General features: G+C 47.4%; 1 protein-coding gene across 4 annotated transcripts in view; it reads left to right on the plus strand.

Annotated features, from left to right (window-relative positions):
- The window catches only part of slc16a12b (solute carrier family 16 member 12b), a 124,151-nt gene that overhangs the window by 71,152 nt on the left and 32,639 nt on the right, over positions 1-20,360 (plus strand). For all 4 annotated transcript variants that reach the window (XM_078413743.1, XM_078413742.1, XM_078413741.1 and 1 more), the window contains 2 exons: positions 1,994-2,137; positions 8,823-9,432. In XM_078413743.1, the coding sequence (XP_078269869.1) occupies positions 1,994-2,137; positions 8,823-9,432 (754 nt within the window). The remainder of the gene's footprint in view (positions 1-1,993; positions 2,138-8,822; positions 9,433-20,360) is intronic.

Consider the following 20,360-nt stretch of genomic DNA (forward strand, 5'->3'; position numbering starts at 1 on the left):
CACGATCCCAGCTGCCTATACCTGTCCTGTGCCTCCCCCTTACTCTTGACCAGAGCCTTCATTTCCCTCGAAGGTAGACACAAAATGCTGGAGTAACTCAGCGGGTCAGGCAACATCTCTGGAGAGAAGGAATGGGTGACGTTTCGGGTCGAGACCCTTCTTCAGACTGATGTCAGAGAATGGGGCGCGACAAAGATAAGATGTAGTCGGAGACAGTAAATTTCCCTCGTCACCTTGGCACATCTCACATCTTCCACATAATTCCAGCTGATCAATAGGGCAGGCATGTCTCTCACGTGTACGCATACACCCATGGCAACACGATGAGACCAGTTCCTATTTTCTGAAAGAGGTGACTGGCGTCTGGCAAAAGGGTTTCCACGGCCAATGGGCTGAGTTGCTTGGGATCAGTTGAGTGTTCCCTGGGTTGGGGATAGATTGTTGGAATAGGTTGATTGTCATTGGCACAATTCTCAAGGGGGTGAATGGAGCTTGACAATGGTTGACGATCAATACCTGGGAGTGGCTAACATTGAGCGATTGGTTTTGAGGATGGATGCATGGCTCATCAGATCATGCGACCAGTGGTTGCAGGTAGTCAAGCGATTGGTGGGGTTGGTGTGCGGGTGAGGGGCAAGTAGGCAGGTCAGGTGAGGGTCATGACCTGGAGAGTTGGCAGCTAGTGCTGAGGGGAGGGGAGAGGGAGGTATGGGACAGGGTGAGGACCTTAATTGGGTTTTATCTACTGCTAAATTTGTACCCTTTACCTTTTATCTGTACACTGTGGATTGCTTGACGGTAATCATGTATAGTGGTTTGGGTGGGAAGGGATGAGTTAACCAGAGCGATGTGGAGGGAACGGTCTCTGCGAAAAGCGGAAGGGGGTGGAGGTAGAAAGATGTGGCTAATAGTGGGATTTGTTGGAGGTGGCAAATATGTCGGAGGATTATGTGTTGTATGTAACTGCTGAAAGGTGGGGACGAAGGGGACTATTTCCCTGTTGTGCCTCAGGGGAGGGGGAGCAAGAGCAGAGTGTGGGGTACCGAGGAGATACGTGTGAGGGCCTCATCTATGATGACTCCCGAAAGAATGAGGAAATCTCGGATGTTCTAGTATGGAACATCTCATCTTGGATGCAAATGCGATGCAGACGGAGGAATTGGAGATGGCGGTAGAGTCTTTGCAGGAAACAGGGGGAGAAGGAGTGTAGTCCACCTGAAGTCTATTAAAGTACATACTCAACTATTTAAGGTGAGGGGAGAAAGATTTAATAGGAACCTGAGGGGCAACCTTTTTAAGATAGTCGGTATATGAAATAGCTGCCAGAGGAGAACTATCGTAACATTTGAAAGAACATTTGGATATGTTCATGGATAGGATATGTTTAGGAGGATATGGGCTAAACGCAGACAGGTGGGACTAGTGTAGATGGAGCATGTTGGTTGACGTGGGCAAGTTGGGCTGAAGACAATGTTTCCACACAGTATGACTCTATACCTGCCTGCATACCAGGAGTAATTGACCTCAGCCAATTAATCTATCAGCCAACATAATCGTGGAATATGCGAGAAGCCCAGAGCACACAAAGAAAACCCAAGCAGTCACTGTGTGAAGGTGCTGATTCAACACGGACTGCATTATATTGGTCCCCATCCTGGGGGACAAACCACTGGGGAAAACCATTCTCACAGAAGAGGGGCAGAAGGACTCTGCCCAGGGACTTCATCTCCCAGAATGTATCTCCAGAGTGCAGAACACACCATGAGGTTTGGTAAATCAATACATCCCTTACGAAAGGCCGATGAGTAGAATTAGTTGGAATATAAGATCCAAAGGAATGACAGCGTTGATCATATTACCTTCTGCATTGTTTCCAAGACTGATGGAGAATTATGGTTTTATGGTTTTTATGCTTTTACAGAGTGGAAATGTAGCATGGACTTGCATTAACAACACATGATTTTCACGACCTTTGTTTCTTTGTTTTCTTTAGCTCCTGTTGGGAGTATTATTAGTAACCGTTATTCTACCAGAGTAGCAGTGATTCTCGGAGGACTATTGGCTGCTGGTGGCCTTATTCTCAGTTCATTCGCCACTTGCCTGGAGTATCTATACCTTTCACTGGGAGTTCTGACTGGTAAGAGCCCCAACTATGTTACGATTAGAAATTAAAACAGGCTGATGCTGAAAATCTGAAAAAATATACTCATATACTCAGCGGGAAACCACATCTATGGAAAGAGAAATCCAGCACAATTCAGTTCAGAAATCCTTCATCAGAACTCAGTCCACACCTGGAATGGTTTCCGGCACTTTTCTTGCCTATCTGACCTTTCTTTGAGATGTGGAAGGAAGCTGGAACACCCAGGGGAATCCCACGTGCTCACAGGGAGAACGTGCAAACCTATCACAAAGGTTGTCACTCTAGCTGTGTAGAAACAGCTTCAATGCTGTGACCCATTCATTTAACATTTGAATTTTACATTGCCATGGAAAAATTTAAACTCACTGGCCTGGCCCAATTCCTTTTAGAAAATAGGTGCAGGAGGAGGCCATTCGGCCCTTCAAGCCAGCACCAGTTCCAGTTTTATTAGGCAAAAGTATTTGGTGTCATAGAGTACAGAAGCAGACCCTTTGGTCCAACTTGTTCAAGCAATTAAGTTGTCCACCTGTGCTAGTCTGCATTTAGCAAATCCCTCTAAATCTTTCCAATCCATGGACGTGTCAAAATGTTTGTTGAACATTATAATTGTAATTGTAGGCCTGCTGGTGTCCTCTGGCATCTTGTACCATATACCCATCATCCTCTGTGTCAAACAATTAGCAAACATAGAGTACAGAGCTGTACTGCATAGGAATTGGCCCTTCGACCGACAATATTTGTGCTGAACATGTTGCCTAGCTGAACTGATCTTATCTGCCTGCACATGATTCATATCCATCTTTTCCCTGCATTTCCATGCACTAATCCAAAAGCCGTTTAAATGCCAATATCATTTCTGCCTTCACCACCTCCAAGCCTGGCAATGCATTCCAGGCCCCACCATCCTCTGTGTAAAAATACTTGCCCCGCACATCTCCTTTAAACTTTCCCCCTCTCACCTTCTAGCTTCCCTTTAGTGTTAGACAGTTCCACTCTGGTTCTAACTGTCTTCCCTATCTATGCTTCTCAGAATGTTATATATTTCGATTAATTCCACCCTCAACATCCGACATTCCACAGAAATTCAGATTTTGTTCCCACTCAGATGTTCCTTCCTCCAGTCAATGTGGTTTCACTCCCCCATTTTAACTCCCCTTCCCATTCCCATGCACATCATTCTGTCCTTGGCCTTCTCCATTGCCAGAGTGAGGCCACAACCACACACTGGAGGAATCGCTCCTCATATTCCAGCTGGGGTATCTTACAACCAATATAAGAATATTGAATTCTCCAGTTTTAAGTAACACTGCCTTCTCCCTCTCTCTTTCCTGTGCCCCTATCCCCCCACGCACATCGCCCACTATCCACCCCCTTATCTCTCTCCCCCCTCCCCTTACACCTTCCACATCTCTCCCTTCCTCTAGATTTAAACCTTCTCTCTTTAACGGACACTCTTTTGTCAACTTTTCATCTCTAGCCTTTGTCACAATCTCCACCTGCCTAACAACCCCCCTTATCTGTCTTTACCTATTACTTGCCAGGCTTTGCCTTGCCCCCAACTATTTGCCAGCTTTCTCCACTTTATCAACAGTCAGTCTGTAGAAGGTCCCAGACCCAAAACCACACCTATCCCTGTCCTCCACAGATGCTGCCTGACTCGCTGAGTAACATCCAGCACTTTGTGTTGCCCTCTTGTTTTGGACTTCACTGCAACGGGACAAAGACTGTGTCCATCTACATTATCTGTGCCCCTCAAGATTTTATATACCTCTCTGAGATCACCCCTCAGGATCCTCGGCTCCAGGCCCAGGATCCAGGTTTATAACTCAATTGCTCTCATTTCAGTAACATCTTTGTGACTCTTTCCTGCATCCTTTCTAACTTAATTATATATTTTCTATAGCTGGATAATCAGAACTGTTCAGAGTACTCGAGCGTAGTCTCAATAAAGACTTGTATGGTTGCAACATGACGTTCCAACTCCTCTACTCAATGCTGGCATGCGTGCTAAACACCTTCTTCACCACCCTGTCCACCTGTGTCTCATTTTCAGGGAATTACCTTGCTGTCTCCCTAGATCCTGAGGGATAGGATATACAGACATTTAGATGGACAAGGGCTGATTAGGGAATTGCGGAAAACCAGAGAGGAAATTGCGGGGGCCCTGGTTGAAATGTATGAGTCGTCTTTAAATACAGGAGAGGTGCCGAAAAATTGCAGGATGGCAAATGTTGTGCTTCTATTCAGGAAGGGCTGCAGGGAATGCTGGGAACTATAGGCCAGTGAGCTTAACATCTGTAGTTGGAAAGTTACCACAGAGTATTCTGAGGGATGGATATACAGGCATTTGGATGGACAAGGCTGATTACAGATAGTCAGCATAGGTTTGTACGTGGGAGGTCGTGTCTCACAAATCTCGGTTTTTTTGAAGACGTGCCCAAAAAGGTCAATGAGGGCAGAGCTGGAGATATATATATATATATATATATATATATGGGCTTCAGCAAAGCATTCGGCAAGGTTCCACATGGTAGTCTGCTCTGGAAGGTTAGATTGCATGGGATCCAAGGAGAAATAGCTAATTACATAGAAAATTGGCTTCATGGAAGGAATCAGAGGGTGATGGTGGAAGGTTGCTTCTCGGACTGGAGGCCTGTGACTAGTGGGATGTTGCCAGGAGTCGAGGGCCTGAGCTGTAGGGAGAGTTTAAGCAGGCTCGGACTCTTTGGAGCGCAGGAGGTTGAGGTGTGATCTTATACAGGTGTGCAAAAGCTTGCGAGGAATAGATTGGATAAACGCAGAAAGTCTCTAGGGGAATCGAAAATCAGAGGAAGCAGGTTTAATGTCTGAGGGGAAAGATTTAATAGGAACCTGAGGAGTAACTTTTTTACCCAAAGGGTGGTAGGTATATGGAACGAGCTGCTGGAAGAGATGGTTTAGGGAGATACTATTGCATTGTCTAAGAATGTTTTAGACAGGTACATGGATAGGACAGGTTTAGAAGGATATTGGCCAAATGCAGGCAGGTGGGACTAGTATAGATGGGACATGTTGGTCGGTGCAGGAAGTTGGGTCGAAGGGCCTGTTTGCACACTGAATCAATCTATGACTCGAACAAGAACTGGTTACATTTCTAATTTCTTGTGGCACTTGGATCAATGACTAAGTTTCATCTGCAGCTCCTCAGAAAATGAAGTGCTCTGCTAACGTATGTTGCAAGAATGGGGAAAGATTCCTTTGGATTCTGCACAGTGGCTGGGCAATGACTGTCTCCAAAAAGAGATCTTAGCAACTGTCCTTGACATTCAGTGACATAAAGTGACAGGGCAGCCACTCAGCTGCCCTGCTGACATAGTTGCAGGTCATCTTTCATCAGGAACATAATGATGACCAGTCCTTGCGCTTTGAACACATCCTGTGGCCATTGTTTTTCTTGCAAAGATGCTCTGCTGGTTATATCCAGATTCTTGTTTTTATACATTTCTGGTAATTACAATTTAAATAATAATAATCTATTCCTTTATTTGTCCCACACCGGGGAAATTTGCAGTGTCACAGCAGCAAAGTGGATAGCAAGAGATCATTCATTATAAATAAAAATAAAGATAAGGATAATTGTCATCATTTGCTGTGTTTCTTTTAACTGTTACTGTTAACTGGTCAATTTTCCCTTTTGTATTTAAAGTAGCAAACACACAAAATACTGGAGGAACCTAGTGGGTCAAGCAGCATCTGTGGAGTAAATGGATAGACACCATTTTGGGTCAGGATGCTTCTTCAGACAGATGGCGTAGCGAGGAGAAAGCTTTTAAAGAGTAGGAGTGTGACAACCTTCTCTCAGTCCCCTATTTCCCTTCCTACCCCCTATCTTTGTCCCTTCCATCCATATCCTCCAGCTTTACATTTCACTCCTCCTTTTCACACCTTAGCTAACTCCCTTTTCACCTCCGGTCTTTGTTACTTACTCCACCCATCTGGGCTAGTTGGCTGAGGAATTTCAGCTAATGGGCTTTAACGGCGATAAATATGAGGTGTTGCATTTTGAGAAGTCAACCAGGGCAGCAACTTCACAGTGAATGGTTGGGCCCGGGCGGGGGGTGTTGTAAAGCACAGAGATACAGTTCCTTGAAAATGACATTACAGGTAGAAGATATTGGTGCAGACGAGCTGGAAGAAGAGTTGTTGTACATTGCTCTTCATGAATCAGGGTATTGCATGTAGAAGTTGGGATGTTACATTGCAGATGTACAACACATTGGTGAGCAACATTTGGAGTTACCCAACTATAGGAAGGATGTCATTCAACTGGAAAAAGTGCAGAGAATATTTATGAAGATGTTGCCAGGACTCTGACACCATGAACAACAGGGAGAGGTTTAGCAGGCTAGGACTTTATTCCTTGAAATGCAGGAGACTGAGGAGTGATCTTATAGAGTTGTATAAAATCAAGAGGGGAATAGACAGGGTGAATGCAGAGTCTTACAACCAGTGCAGAGGAAATCAAGAACCAGAGGACATAGGCTTAAGGTTAAATGGGAGAGAGGATGGTGGGTATATGAAACAAACTGCCAGGGGTGGTATTTCAACAATTACAACATCAATGAAAGAATGAATATAACTTTATTGTCATTCAAAAACTATACACCAGACAAGTTTCATATTTGAACGAAATTCCGTTGCATCTGGCTCACAATAATAAAAATAGATAAAATAAAACAAATAAGTGATTCGCACATAAAATAATGGTGGCAGATTATTGTGAATTCAAGAGTCTGATGGCTCGGGGGAAGAAGCTGGCTGTTCTGCTCTGTGTGCTACAGTACCTTTGACCAGAAGGCAGCAGGGTGAACAGTCCATGATGGAGATGGGTGGGGTCTTTGATAATGTTGTTGGCCTTGGTCAAGCAGTGTTTGTGTGCAATGTCCTGGATGGAAGGAAGTGAAGTCCCAATGATTTTCTCAGCCGTCCTCACCACTCTCTGCACGGACTTCCAGTCTGAGGCTTTGCAGTCCTGGTCAGTATGCTCTCTATGGTGCCTCTGTAGAAAGTGGTGAGGATGGGATGGGATGGGGGAGGTGTGCCCTTCTCATCCGGCACAGAAAGTGCAAACGCTGCTGGGCTCACTTGACTAGAGATGCAGACATTTGGACAGGTACATGGATAGGAAAGGTTTTGAAAGATATGGGCCAAAATACTGGTAAGTGCTGATGGGGCATCTTGGTCAGCATGGACAAGTTGGGCCAAAGGGCACGTTTCCATGCTTTATGACTTTATGACTCCATAATGCCTATCGCCTGTATACATCTATCATGTGGCAGGTATTGTCCCGTCCGTCCTACCTTTGCTTTGCATTCCAGCTTTCTCCCCCTATTCCCATCAGTGTGAAAAAGGGTCACTGCCCAAAACATCGTTTTCCATTTCTTCCACAGATTCCGTCTGAACTGTTGAGTTCCTCTAGTACTTTGAGTTTTGCTCAGGGTTTTTTTGTTGTTTCTGCATTTAAAGTATGTTTGTTTGTATTCACTAAGCTGATCATGGTTACAAATAAGGTTGATACAGTGGCAACAATTTTTTGCAAAATTGTTAGCCAGTTGAGTCCTTTATGGTGCAGGCATTTGAATAACATAAATAGTCAGAAGGACATCCCTCGTGATTTTGTTATTCACACCTTTTGGAACAAAGAATGGTTGAAGGAGTTAGATTTCTAGATCTGCCTCATATTAATGTTTTCCCGGGTAGCAAGATCTCTTTGTTTCTCAAGCTCATTTTAAGGATTATTCTGTCTGAGTTTAGTCCTCCTGTCTCGTTGCCACAAGGCCGCCTGGCACAGAGCAATGAGTGGGAGCAGCGATTTGGAAATCTTTCTTCTGGCATTAAAGCTAAGAGAATAAAATAGGTTTTGTAGCATTCTGAAGGAGGATGTTCACGGCTTTCGAAGCACTGGAAACATAAATGTGATACTGTGGACGTTTGACAGAACTCCATTTTATACCTAGAGTCATAAAGTGATACAGTGTGGAAACAGGCCTTTCAGCCCAACTTGCCCAAACTGGCCAACATGTCCCAGCTACACTAGTCCCACCTGGGTAAACAGAAAATGCTGGAGGAATTCAGCGGGACAGGCCGCATTTCTGGAGAGAAGGAATGGGTGACATTTCAGGTCAACACCCTTTAAATCTGAATAAGGGTCTCGACCCATAACGCCACCCATTCCTCCTCTCCAGAGATGCTGCCTGTCCACTAAATGCTGCAGTTACTCCAGCATCTTGTGTCTGCCTTCGATTTAAACCAGCGTCAGGAGTTCTTCCCTACACATCTATACCCACCTGCCTGCATTTGGTCCATATCCCTACAAACTTGTCCTATCCATGCAGTTGTATGTTTCATAAATGTTGGCAGAGTCCCAACCTCAAGTACCTCTGAAGAAGGGTCTCGACCCAAAACATCACCCATCCCTGCTCTCCAGAGATGCTGCCTGTCCTGCTGAACTACTCCAGTGTTTGTGTCTATCCTCTGGCAGCTTGTTCCATACACCCACCACCCTTTGTGTGAAAAAGTTACCTCTTAGATTCCTATTAAATTGTTTCCCCTTCACCTTGAACCTATGTCCTCTAGTCCTCGATTCACCTACTTTTGGGCAAGAGACACATGATTTAACAAATTGTATTCTTTGTTGCAGGTTGTGGATATGCTTTAGCTTATTCTCCTGCTATTGCTATTGTGGGAAAATACTTCAGCAAAAAGAAAGCCATGGCATATGGATTGGCCATGTCTGGGAGTGGGATTGGGACTTTCATTTTAGCTCCAGTGGTTCAGCTGCTAATTGAAGAGTACTCTTGGCGAGGGGCATTGCTCATCCTCGGGGGCCTTGTAGCCAATATTTGTGTCTGTGGTGCTTTGCTGCGACCCCTTGTACTTGCAAAGGATCTATCTAGTTCTACCGTTGGAAATGCCGCTGACGAATGTAACCACGAAGTGTCACATGAAGATCCTCAACTGTCCTTTCATTCTGTGGATCCTACCTCCATCGAAAAACAAAAAGATAAGAAGCAGCTCTGTACCTGCTGGTCATCCCATCAAGAGTATGCTTTCCTCCTGACCCCGGACTTCCTTGTATTTGCCGTATCTGTGCTGTTCATGGCTTATGGCTGCAGTACTCCGTTTGTGCATCTCGTGCCATACGCTGTTAGTGCTGGGGTCAGCCAGCAACAAGCTGCCTTCTTAATGTCAATCCTTGGCATTGTGGACATTGTCGGAAACATCTCATTTGGCTGGTTAACAGATAGAAGGTAAGGATAAAAAAAACAAATGTTTCTTTGATACTGTGTGAGAATGATGAGACTTGAGGGCTGTCTGTCGGGTGATTTACAGCATTCTAGGCTGCATTGTCATGGTCAGCGATACAAGAAGTAAGGGGTAGCTAATGATGTCCCACTTTTTAAGGGGTAGCTAATGATGTCCCACTTTTTAAGGGGTAGCTAATGTTGTCCCACTTTTTAAGGGGTAGCTAATGTTGTCCCACTTTTTAAGGGGTAGCTAATGATGTCCCACTTTTTAAGGGGTAGCTAATGTTGTCCCACTTTTTAAGGGGTAGCTAATGTTATCCCACTTTTAAATTAGACAAGTACATGAATGGGACAGGTTTAGAAGGACCAAACACGGCCAAGTGGGACTAATGTAGATGGGAAATGTTGGGCCGAAGGGCCTGTTGCATGCTGTATGACTCTCCAGGACTCGAATTTGGGACAATCAATGGGGATGTCTTGAGGATTGTCCAAACTAAGGTCAAGGAGATACTGACCTTATGAAGTGCATATGAAGGTAAATAAATCCCCAGGGCCTAATCAGATATATGTGTGAGGACACTGTGAGAAATTGTGGGAGCCTTGGCTAAGATGTATGAATTATCATTAGACACAGGCTATGTGCCTGGTTGACTGGAGGATTGCTAAGGTTGGGCCTCTATCTAAGGGCTGCAAGGAAAAGCCTGGAATCCGTAGACTAGTGTCTACTGTTCAATCCATGGTTGAATGGGCTAAGGCCTAATTCTACACCTATCACGTAAACTTATGAAGCTCTTCAAAACTATTGTTAAAGTGTTGTCCATATCAGACTTCTATCCACTGCTCTTAATTGCTTGTGATATTTCCCCTTTAATGTGGAGAGTTTGCACAACACATGTTCCATCCCTTTTTATTCCTTTGTGTGATGAGCTTTCAAAAACATACAGCCACCTCTAAATAAAATAATGGTTTGTGAGGACTATTTTGCTGCATATTTTATTAAGGCTACCATCTGAGGAGACAATCGTAGTTACTTTTAAATGGGGAGTAAGTGAAATTGCTTTGGTTGCAGCAGGATATAATTATTCAACTTTGTTTTCTGTGTGTTTGCATTGGAAGAACGAACAAACGTTCTCTGCATTGGCATCACAAAATGCTGGAGTTATTCAGCGGGTCAGGCAGCATCTCAGGAGAGAAGGGGTGGGTGACGTTTCGGGTCAAGACCCTTCTTCCGACTGATGTCAGGAGAGGGGGTGGGACAGAGATAGAATGTAGTGGGAGACAGGAGGACAGTGGGAGAACTGGGGAGGGCACAGTTCTCCGTTCCTCCCTTTCCCCTCCCCCTTCCCAGCTCTCCCACTGTCCTCCCCTAATTGCCCATTTACTGGTGTCCTCTCCTTGTACATGGCTGGCACACACCATGTACACACACCACATGGCTGCCCAACATATTACATTGACAAACTCGGATGAAGTTACATGGGAGCCAGAATGAGTTGTTAAGTTACATACAAAATTGACATTGTGGAAGATAGATGGCAGTATTGGTGGGTTGATTCTCTCACTGGGCCTCTTGTGTTCGCAAGAATTATAAATGGTTGTAATTATGTTCATGATTTAGATGAAATATAGGTGGTGTAATTAGTGTTGCTAGAGGTTAATCGATCCCCGACAGTGGCACACAATTGGATAGGTTGATAAGGAAGGTGTACTGCATGAACTCAGGGCATTGAGTCAAAGCGTTCTTAAGTCGTGCTGCACCTCTATAAAACCTTTATTGGGCACTTTTGGAGTACTGTGGGCTGGTGGCAGTGGCTGGTGGCAGCGGCTGGTGGGCTGGTGGCAGCGGCTGGTGGGCTGGTGGCAGCGGCTGGTGGGCTGGTGGGCTGGTGGGCTGGTGGGCTGGTGGGCTGGTGGGCTGGTGGCAGGGGCTGGTGGCAGTGGCTGATGGGCTGGTGGCAGTGGCTGGTGGGCGGGCGGCAGTGGCTGGTGGCAGTGGCTGGTGGGCTGGTGCCAGTGGCTGGTGGGCTGGTGGGCTGGCGGTAGTGGTTGGTGGGCTAGTGGGCTGGCAGCAGTGGCTGGCGGGCTGGTGGGCTGGTGGGCTGGCGGCAGTGGCTGGTGGGCTGGTGGGCTGGTGGGCTGGCGGCAGTGGCTGGTGGGCTGGTGGGCTGGCGGCAGTGGCTGGTGGGCTGGTGGGCTGGTGGGCTGGTGGGCTGGTGGGCTGGCGGCAGTGGCTAGTGGGCTGGTGGGCTGGTGGGCTGGTGGGCTGGTGGGCTGGTGGGCTGGCGGCAGTGGCTGGTGGGCTGGTGGGCTGGTGGGCTGGTGGGCTGGTGGGCTGGTGGGCTGGTGGGCTGGCGGCTGGTGGGCTGGTGGGCTGGTGGGCTGGTGGGCTGGCGGCAGTGGCTGGTGGGCTGGTGGGCTGGTGGGCTGGTGGGCTGGCGGCAGTGGCTAGTGGGCTGGTGGGCTGGTGGGCTGGCGGCAGTGGCTAGTGGGCTGGTGGGCTGGTGGGCTGGTGGGCTGGTGGGCTGGCGGCAGTGATCTGGGTTTTGATTGTATTTTCTGGTACCAGGATCTTCTCCTCCATCTGGTAACTAGGTGGGGTGTAGAGAAAGGTATATTTAATACTTTATTCCTCAGGCTGATATTTCCAACTGAATGGCCTATTCTGTGAAATCCAGTAATCAATGTCATATCTTGAAAATAAAAAGAAGCCAGGTCTGTCTAATGATTCAGTTTGGCTCTCATTATCCAGTCCGTTGCCAAAGCAAGGAGAGGATTGCTTTCATGCTGGCTCTAAACTGCAGATTAAATTTCCTTCAATAAAAGCAATTATATTCCCAAATACCTCGTGTCCACATAACCGAAGGCAAAGGGGGAAGATAGAAAAGCAGAGAAATGAAAGGATAGGACAAGTTTAGAAGGATACGGGCCAAACACAGGCAGGTGGAAGTAGTGTTTGTGCTGGCTCGAAGGTCCAAATGGCCTCCTCCTGCATCTATTTTCTATGTGTTAGTGAGCCTAACCATCTATGATAGACACAAAATGCTGGCGTAACGCAGATAGTCAGACAGCATCTATGGAGCAAAGTAGTGGTGATATTTCCGGTTGGAACCCTTCTTCAGACTGAAAGTAGCGGTGGGGTGTTGGATGTAAACTGCAGGAGAGAAAAGACCAGAAAAATCAGGGCCGGTAACAGATGATCTCAGGAAGAGTGGAGCTGATAATGGCCCACTGTTGGCTGTGGAAGATGTGATAGATACAAAGAGGGATACTAGGATACAGAGGAACAGGTTGGATGACTAGGGTAGGGGAGGGGGTGAAGGAATGCAGAGTTGCTTGAAATTAGAGAAATCAACATTCATACCACTGTAAGCTGTTCAAGCGAAACATGAGGTGTTGTTCCTTCAATTTGTGTTTGGCCTTACTCTGACAGAGAAACATAGAAAATAGGTGCAGGATCAGGCCATTCGGCCCTTCGAGCCAGCACCGCCATTAATTGTGATCATGGCTGATAATCCACAATCAGTAACCTGTGCCTGCCTTCTCCCCATATCCCTTGATTCCACTAGCCCCTAGAGCTCTATCTAACTCTCCCTTAAATCCATCCAGTGATTTGGCCTCCACTGCCCTCTCTGGCACAGAATTCCACAAATTCACAACTCTCTGGGTGAAAAAGTTCCTTCACACCTCAGTTTTAAATGGCCTCCCCTTTATTCTAAGACTGTGGCCCCTGGTTCTGGACTCGCCCAACATTGGGAACATTTTTCCTGCACCTAGCTTGTCCAGTCCTTTTATAATTTTATGTGTCACTATAAGATTCCCTCTCATCCTTCTAATCTCCAATGAATACAAGCCTAGTCTTTTCAATTTTTCCTCATATGACAGTCCCGCCATCCCAGGGATCAATATAGTGAAAATACGCTGCACAGCCTGAATTACAAGGATGTCCTTCCTCAAATTAGGAGACCAAAACTGTACACAATACTCCAGATGTGGTCTTACCAGGGCCCTATACAACTACAGAAGAACCTCTTTACTCCTATACTGAAATCCTCTCGTTATGGAGGCCAACATGCCATTTGCTTTCTGTACCTGCACACCAACTTTCAGTGACTGCTGTACATGGACACCCAGGTCTTGCTGCACTTCCCCCGTCCTAACCTGACACCATTGAGATAATAATCTGCTTCCTTGTTTTTGCCGCCAAAGTGGATAACCTCACATTTATCTATATTATACTGCATCTGCCACGCATCTGCCCACTCACTCAACTTGTCCAGGTCACCCTGCAACCTCATAACATCCTCTTCGCAATTCACACTGCCAACCAGCTTTGTGTCATCTGCAAACTTGCTAGTATTTCTTCTAATTAATTCATCCAAATCATTAATATATATGGTAAACAGTTGCGGCCCCAACATCAAGCCTTGCGGCACTCCACTCGCCACTGCCTGCCATTCTGAAAAGGACCCGTTTACTCCTCCTCTTTGCTTCCTATCTGCCAACCAATTCTCTATCCATGTCAACACCAATACCATGTGCTGTAATTTTGCTCACCAGTGGAGAGGGCCCAGGACATAAAGGTCAATGTGGGAATGGGAAGGGGAGCTAAGATGATTTGCAACCAGGATATCATGTATGCCAAGGCGGAACGATTGTCGAGTCTGCGCTTGGTCTCGCTGATATCTAGGAGTCCACACCTGAAACAGCGGGTACAGCAGAGCAGGTTGGAGGAGGTGCAAGTGAGCCTCTGCCTCACCTGAAAGGTCTGTTGGGGTACCTGGACAGAGTCGAGGGAGGAGGTATAAGGACAGGTGTTGCATCCTGTGGTTGTAGGGAAAAGTACCTGGGGAGGGGGTGGGAAGGGATGATTTAAACAGGGAGTTGCGGAGGGAACGGTCTATAAGGAAAGTGGAAAGGGATGGAGATGGGAAGATGTGGCTAGTGGCCAGATCCCATTGCAGGTGGCGAAAATGTTGGAGGATTATGTCTTGTACGCGACGGCTGATGGGGTGAAAGGTGAGAACTAGGGGGACTCTGTCCCTGTTGTGACTGGGGGGAGGGGAAGCAAAAGCGGAGCTGCGGGGTACCGAGAGCTCATTAGTGTGAGGGCCTCATCTATGATAGAAGGGGGGAACCCACATTCCCTAAAGAATGAGGACAACTCTCATGTCCTAATATGGAACAGCTCACCCTGGGAGCAAGTGCAGCATAAACAGAGGAATTGGAAGTCGGGTTCCCCAGTCAACAATGGGTCATTAATGTCTCCAACCTTCCTGCGGTCATCTGCTTCAAGCCCTGATTTATACTGGCCTTTTCTCGATTCAGGTTTATTTCCCTCCCACGCACCCACCCCCCCCAAACCTCCTCTTTCAGTCTGGGTTCAGACCCAAAGCGCCGCCTACCCCTTCTCTCCAGAGATGCTGTCTGACCTGCTGAGTTACTCCAGCTTGTTGCGTATAAACCAGCATCTGCGATTCCTTCCTACACAGCCTGAATCTGTGGTAGGTAAGATAATGAAGGGGATATTGAAGGATAAGATATATGCTTTGGATAGACAGGTACTGATTAAGAATGGTAGACACAAAAGTGCTGGAGTAACTCAGCAGGACAAGCAGCATCCCTGGAGAGAAGGAATGGGTGATGTTTCGGGTCGAGACCCTTCTTCAGACTGAAGAAGGGTCTCGACCCGAAACGTCACTCATCAGTCTGAAGAAGGGTCTCGACACAAAACGTCACCCATTCCTTCTCTCCTCAGATGCTGCCTGACCCGCTGAGTTACTCCAGCGTTTTGAGTCTACCTTCGATTTAAACCAGCTGCTGCAGTTTTTTTTCCTACTGATTAAGAATAGTCAGCATGATTTTCCAGGTGGAAGATCGGGTCACAAATTTATTTGAGTTTTTTTGAAGTAATCAAAAGGATTGCGGGCAAGGCCATAGATGTCCTCTCTGGACTTCAGCAAGGCCTTGCACGTAAGATCATAAGATATAGGACAAAGTGGGGCCATTCAGCTCATTAAGTCTGCTTTGCCATCCAACGGTGAATGATCTATTTCCCCCTCTCAATACCATTCTCCTGCTTTCTCCGTGTAACCTTTGACGTCCTTATTAATCAATTATTATCAATCTTGGCTTTAAAAGTACTTAATGCCTTGGCCTTCACTGCTGTCCCTGGCAATGAATTCCACCAATTCACCGGCCTCTGGGAAGAAATTCCTCCTCATCTCCATTCTAAAGGTACATCCTTTTATACTGAGACCATGCCTTCTGGTCCTAGACTCTCCATCTTATCGATGATTGGAAGCTGCTCTGGAAGATTGGATCGCATGGGATCCAGGGAGAACTAACAAACTGAATAGAGAATTGGCTTCATGGAAGGAAGCGGAGGATTGGGGTGGAAGTGGGGTTTTCAGACTGGAGCTGTGTGTCAGGGATCGTTGCTGGGCCCATTGTAGTTTAAATCAATGATTTGGATGAGAGGCAAGTTTGCAAGACCCTAATGTGAGTGTTATTGTAGATAGTGTAGATTATTATCAGAAATTACAGCTACCTCATGATCAGCTGGACAAGTGGGCTGAGGAATGGCTCATGGAGTTTAATGCAGATAAGCAAATTGAGGAGCTCTGGGTAGTGTAGTAGAGCAGAGGAAGCTAGGAGTGCAGGTGCATAGTTCCCGGCGAGTGGCATCACCGCTAGATAGGGTCAGAAAAGGTCGGGAACAGAGCAAGGAAGACCTGAGAGCAAAGTAAGTGTTAATTGCGGTGTGTAAAGGCAGTTTAAAAAGAGGAGGAGGCGAGGAGGAGGTGGTGAGGAGGCTGAGGTGAGGAGGAGGAGGTGAGGAGGCTGAGGCGAGGAGGCTGAGGTGAGGAGGCTGAGGCGAGGAGGCTGAGGCGAGGAGGCTGAGGCGAGGAGGCTGAGGTGAGGATGAGGAGGTGAGGAGGCTGAGGCGAGGAGGAGGAGGCGAGGAGGAGGAGGTGAGGAGGAGGAGGCGAGGAGGAGGAGGTGAGGAGGAGGAGGAGGCGAGGAGGAGGAGGCGAGGAGGAGGAGGCGAGGAGGAGGAGGCGAGGAGGAAGAGGCGAGGAGGAGGAGGCGAGGAGGAGGAGGCGAGGAGGAAGAGGCGAGGAGGAGGAGGCGAGGAGGAGGAGGCGAGGAGGAAGAGGCGAGGAGGCTGAGGTGAGGAAGACATTGTGGCCTTCCATCACAGTGAGGAGAGGACTGGAGGAGACTCACTGTGATGGATGTTTCTTTGATGGATGTTTCTTTTTTTGTGTGTTTTGGGGGTTGGGTAATTTGAATGCCTATTTAATGTTTTTATTGTTGGACTGTGTTTTGGGGGTTTTTTGGGGTTGTGTAATTTTAATGCTTATTTAATTGTTGGACTGTGGGTGACTGAATTTCGTCCAATATTGGATGACAAATAAAGCTATCTTGAATCTTGAGGAGGTGAGGAGGAGGAGAAGGCGAGGAGGAGGAGGCGAGGAGGCTGAGGTGAGGAGGAGGAGGTGAGGAGGCTGAGGTGAGGAGGAGGTGGTGAGGAGGAGGAGGTGAGGAGGCTGAGGTGAGGAGGAGGAGGTGAGGAGGAGGAGGTGAGGAGGAGGAGGTGAGGAGGCTGAGGCGAGGAGGCTGAGGCGAGGAGGCTGAGGTGAAGAGGAGGAGGTGAGGAGGAGGAGGAGGCTGAGGCGAGGAGGCTGAGGTGAGGAGGAGGAGGAGGCGAGGAGGCTGAGGTGAGGAGGCTGAGGTGAGGAGGCTGAGGTGAGGAGGCTGAGGTGAGGAGGAGGAGGAGGCGAGGAGGAGGAGGTGAGGAGGCTGAGGTGAGGAGGAGGAGGAGGCGAGGAGGAGGAGGTGAGGAGGCTGAGGTGAGGAGGAGGAGGAGGCGAGGAGGCTGAGGTGAGGAGGCTGAGGCGAGGAGGTTACGCTTGTTTTTGCACCTGAATTGTTTTTGACTTAAGTTGGTGCAGTGTGTTTCCTGCACGATGTGGGAGGATAGGGACGTCGCTGGAGCTTCTGGGAGCTACACCTGCAAGAACTGTGTCCAGGTGCAGCTCCTGAATGGATGTGTGGTGGAGTTGGAGAAGCAGTTGGATGACCTCAGGGCCATCCGGGAATGCGAGAGTTTCCTGGACAGGACCTACTGTGAGGCTGTCACGCCAAGGGTCCAGGTCGAGCGAAGGTGGGAGACTGTTTCAGGGGGGAGCAAACGTGGACTCCAGGAGGCTGTGCCTATTGTAAACAGATACACCCTCCTGGGAACCGTTGGGGCAGAAGACGCTTCCAGTCCGAGCGGCGGACATGTTGGCAGATCTAACCCAGGCAAGGAAACTCGACCGGGGTGACTGAAGTCAGGAAGAGCCATAGTAGTGGGTGACTCCATTGTCTGAGGTACAGACAGTAGATTCTGTGGCGGCCGGCAGGATCAAGGATGGTCTGTTGCCTCCCTGGTCACGGGGCGGCTTCAGAACATCCTAGCGAGGGAAGGCGATCAACCGGAAGTGGTTGTGCATGTGGGCACGAACGATGTCGGGAGGAAGAGGAAGGAGATACCACAACGTGAGTTTAGAGAGTTAGGAAGAAAACTGAGAAGTAGGATGTCGAAGGTGGTTGTCTCTGGACTGCTGCCTGTACCTCGTGCTGGTGAGGGCAGGAATAGAGAGATCGGGGATATGAATGTATGGCTGTGGGGCTGGTGCAGGGAGCAGGGATTTAGATTTCTAGACAACTGGGATCTCTTCTGGGGTAGGGGAAACCTGTACAAAAGGGACGGGTTACACCTTAACAGCAGGGGGACCAACATTCTGGCAGGTAGGTTTGCTAGTGCTACACGTGTGGCTTTAAACTAAGTAGTGGGGGGGAGGGGTTGACAAACTGGGAATATGGAGATGGAGTTAAAGGGGAAGCGAATACAGGAGAAATTGCAAAGGACTCTCGTATGAATAGGGAGGGAAGTTCTAGAAGGGATAAGAGAGTAAGGTCAGGGCCAATGGTGACTGGTGTGAGAGGGGAGGTGAATACCAAAATTAAAGTTTTGTATTTAAATGCGCGAAGTATAAGAAATAAAGTGGATGAGCTTGAGGCTCAGTTAGACATTGGCAAGTATGATGTTGTGGGAATCACTGAGACATGGCTACAAGAGAACCAGGGCTGGGAACTGAATATTCAGGGGGTACACAACGTATAGAAAAGACAGACAGGTGGGCAGAGGGGGTGGGGTTGCTCTGTTGGTGAGGAATGATATTTACTCCCTTGCAAGGGGTGACATAGAATCAGGAGATGCAGAATCAGAATGGATAGAAATGAGGAATTGTAAGGGTAAAAAGACCCTAATGGGAGTTATCTACAGGCCCCCAAACAGTAGCCTCGACATAGGGTGCAAGTTCAACCAGGAGATAAAATTGGCATGTCACAAATGTAATGCTACGGTGGTTATGGGAGATTTCAACATGCCGGTAGACTGGGAAAATCAGGTTGGTAATGGACCCCAGGAAAGAGAGTTTGTGGAGTGTCTCCGAGATGGATTCTTAGAACAGCTTGTACTGGAGCCTACTAGGGAGAAGGCAATTCTGGATTTTGTGTTGTGTAATGAACCTGATCTGATAAGGGGACTCGAGGTAAAAGAGCCATTAGGATGCAGTGATCACAATATGATAAGTTTTACTCTACAAATTGAGAGGGAGAAGGGATAATCGGAAGTGTCAGTATTACAGTATAGCAAAGGGGATTACAGAGGCATGAGGCAGGAGCTGGCCAGAATTGACTGGAAGGAGGCCCTAGCAGGGAAGACGGTGGAACAGCAATGGCAGGTATTCCTGGGAATAATGCAGAAGTTGCAGGATCAATTTATCCCAAAGAGGAGGAAAGATTCCAAGGGGAGTAAGAGACACCTGTGGCTGACAAGGGAAGTCAAGGACAGCATAAAAATAAAAGAGCAGAAGTACAACAAAGCAAAGAAGAGTGGGAAGCCAGAGGATTGGGACTCTTTTAAAGAGCAACAGAAGATGACTAAGAAGGCAATACGGGGAGAAAAGATGAGGTACGAAGGTAAACTAGTCAATAATATAAAGGAGGATAGTAAAAGCTTTTTTAGGTATGTAAAGAGGAAAATAATAGTCAAGGCAAATGTGGGTCCCTTGAAGACAGAAGCAGGGGAATTTATTATGGGGAACAAGGATATGGCAGACGAGTTGAACCGGTACTTTGGATCTGTCTTCACTAAGGAAGATACAAGCAATCTCCCAGATGTTCTAGTGGCCAGAGATCCTAGGGTGACGGAGGAACTGAAGGAAATCCACATTAGGCAGGAAATGGTGTTGGGTAGACTGATGGGACTGAAGGCTGATAAATCCCCAGGGCCTGATGGTCTGCATCCCAGAGTATTTAAGGAGGTGGCACTAGTAATTGTGGACGCATTGGTGATCATTTTCCAATGTTCTATAGATTCAGGATCAGTTCCTGTGGATTGGAGGGTACCTAATGTTGTCCCACTTTTTAAGAAAGGAGGGAGAGAGAAAACGGGAAATTATAGACCAGCTAGTCTGACATCAGTGATGGGGAAGATGCTGGAGTCAATTATAAAAGACGAAATTGCGGAGCATTTGGATAGTAGTAACAGGATTGTTCCGAGTCAGCATGGATTTACGAAGGGGAAATCATGCTTGACTAATCTTCTGGAATTCTTTGAGGATGTAACTAGGAAAATTGACAGGGGAGAGCCGGTGGATGTGGTGTACCTCGACTTTCAGAAAGCCTTTGACAAGGTTCCACATAGGAGATTAGTGGGCAAAATTAGAGCACATGGTATTGGAGGTAGGGTACTGACATGGATAGAAAATTGGTTGGCAGGCAGAAAGCAAAGAGTGGGGATAAATGGGTCTCTTTCAGAATGGCAGGCAGTAACTAGTGGGGTACCGCAAGGCTTGGTGCTGGGATCGCAGCTATTT

Source organism: Rhinoraja longicauda, chromosome 16 (genome assembly GCF_053455715.1).
Source record: "Rhinoraja longicauda isolate Sanriku21f chromosome 16, sRhiLon1.1, whole genome shotgun sequence".
In the NCBI taxonomy this organism is placed as follows: Eukaryota; Metazoa; Chordata; class Chondrichthyes; order Rajiformes; family Arhynchobatidae; genus Rhinoraja; species Rhinoraja longicauda.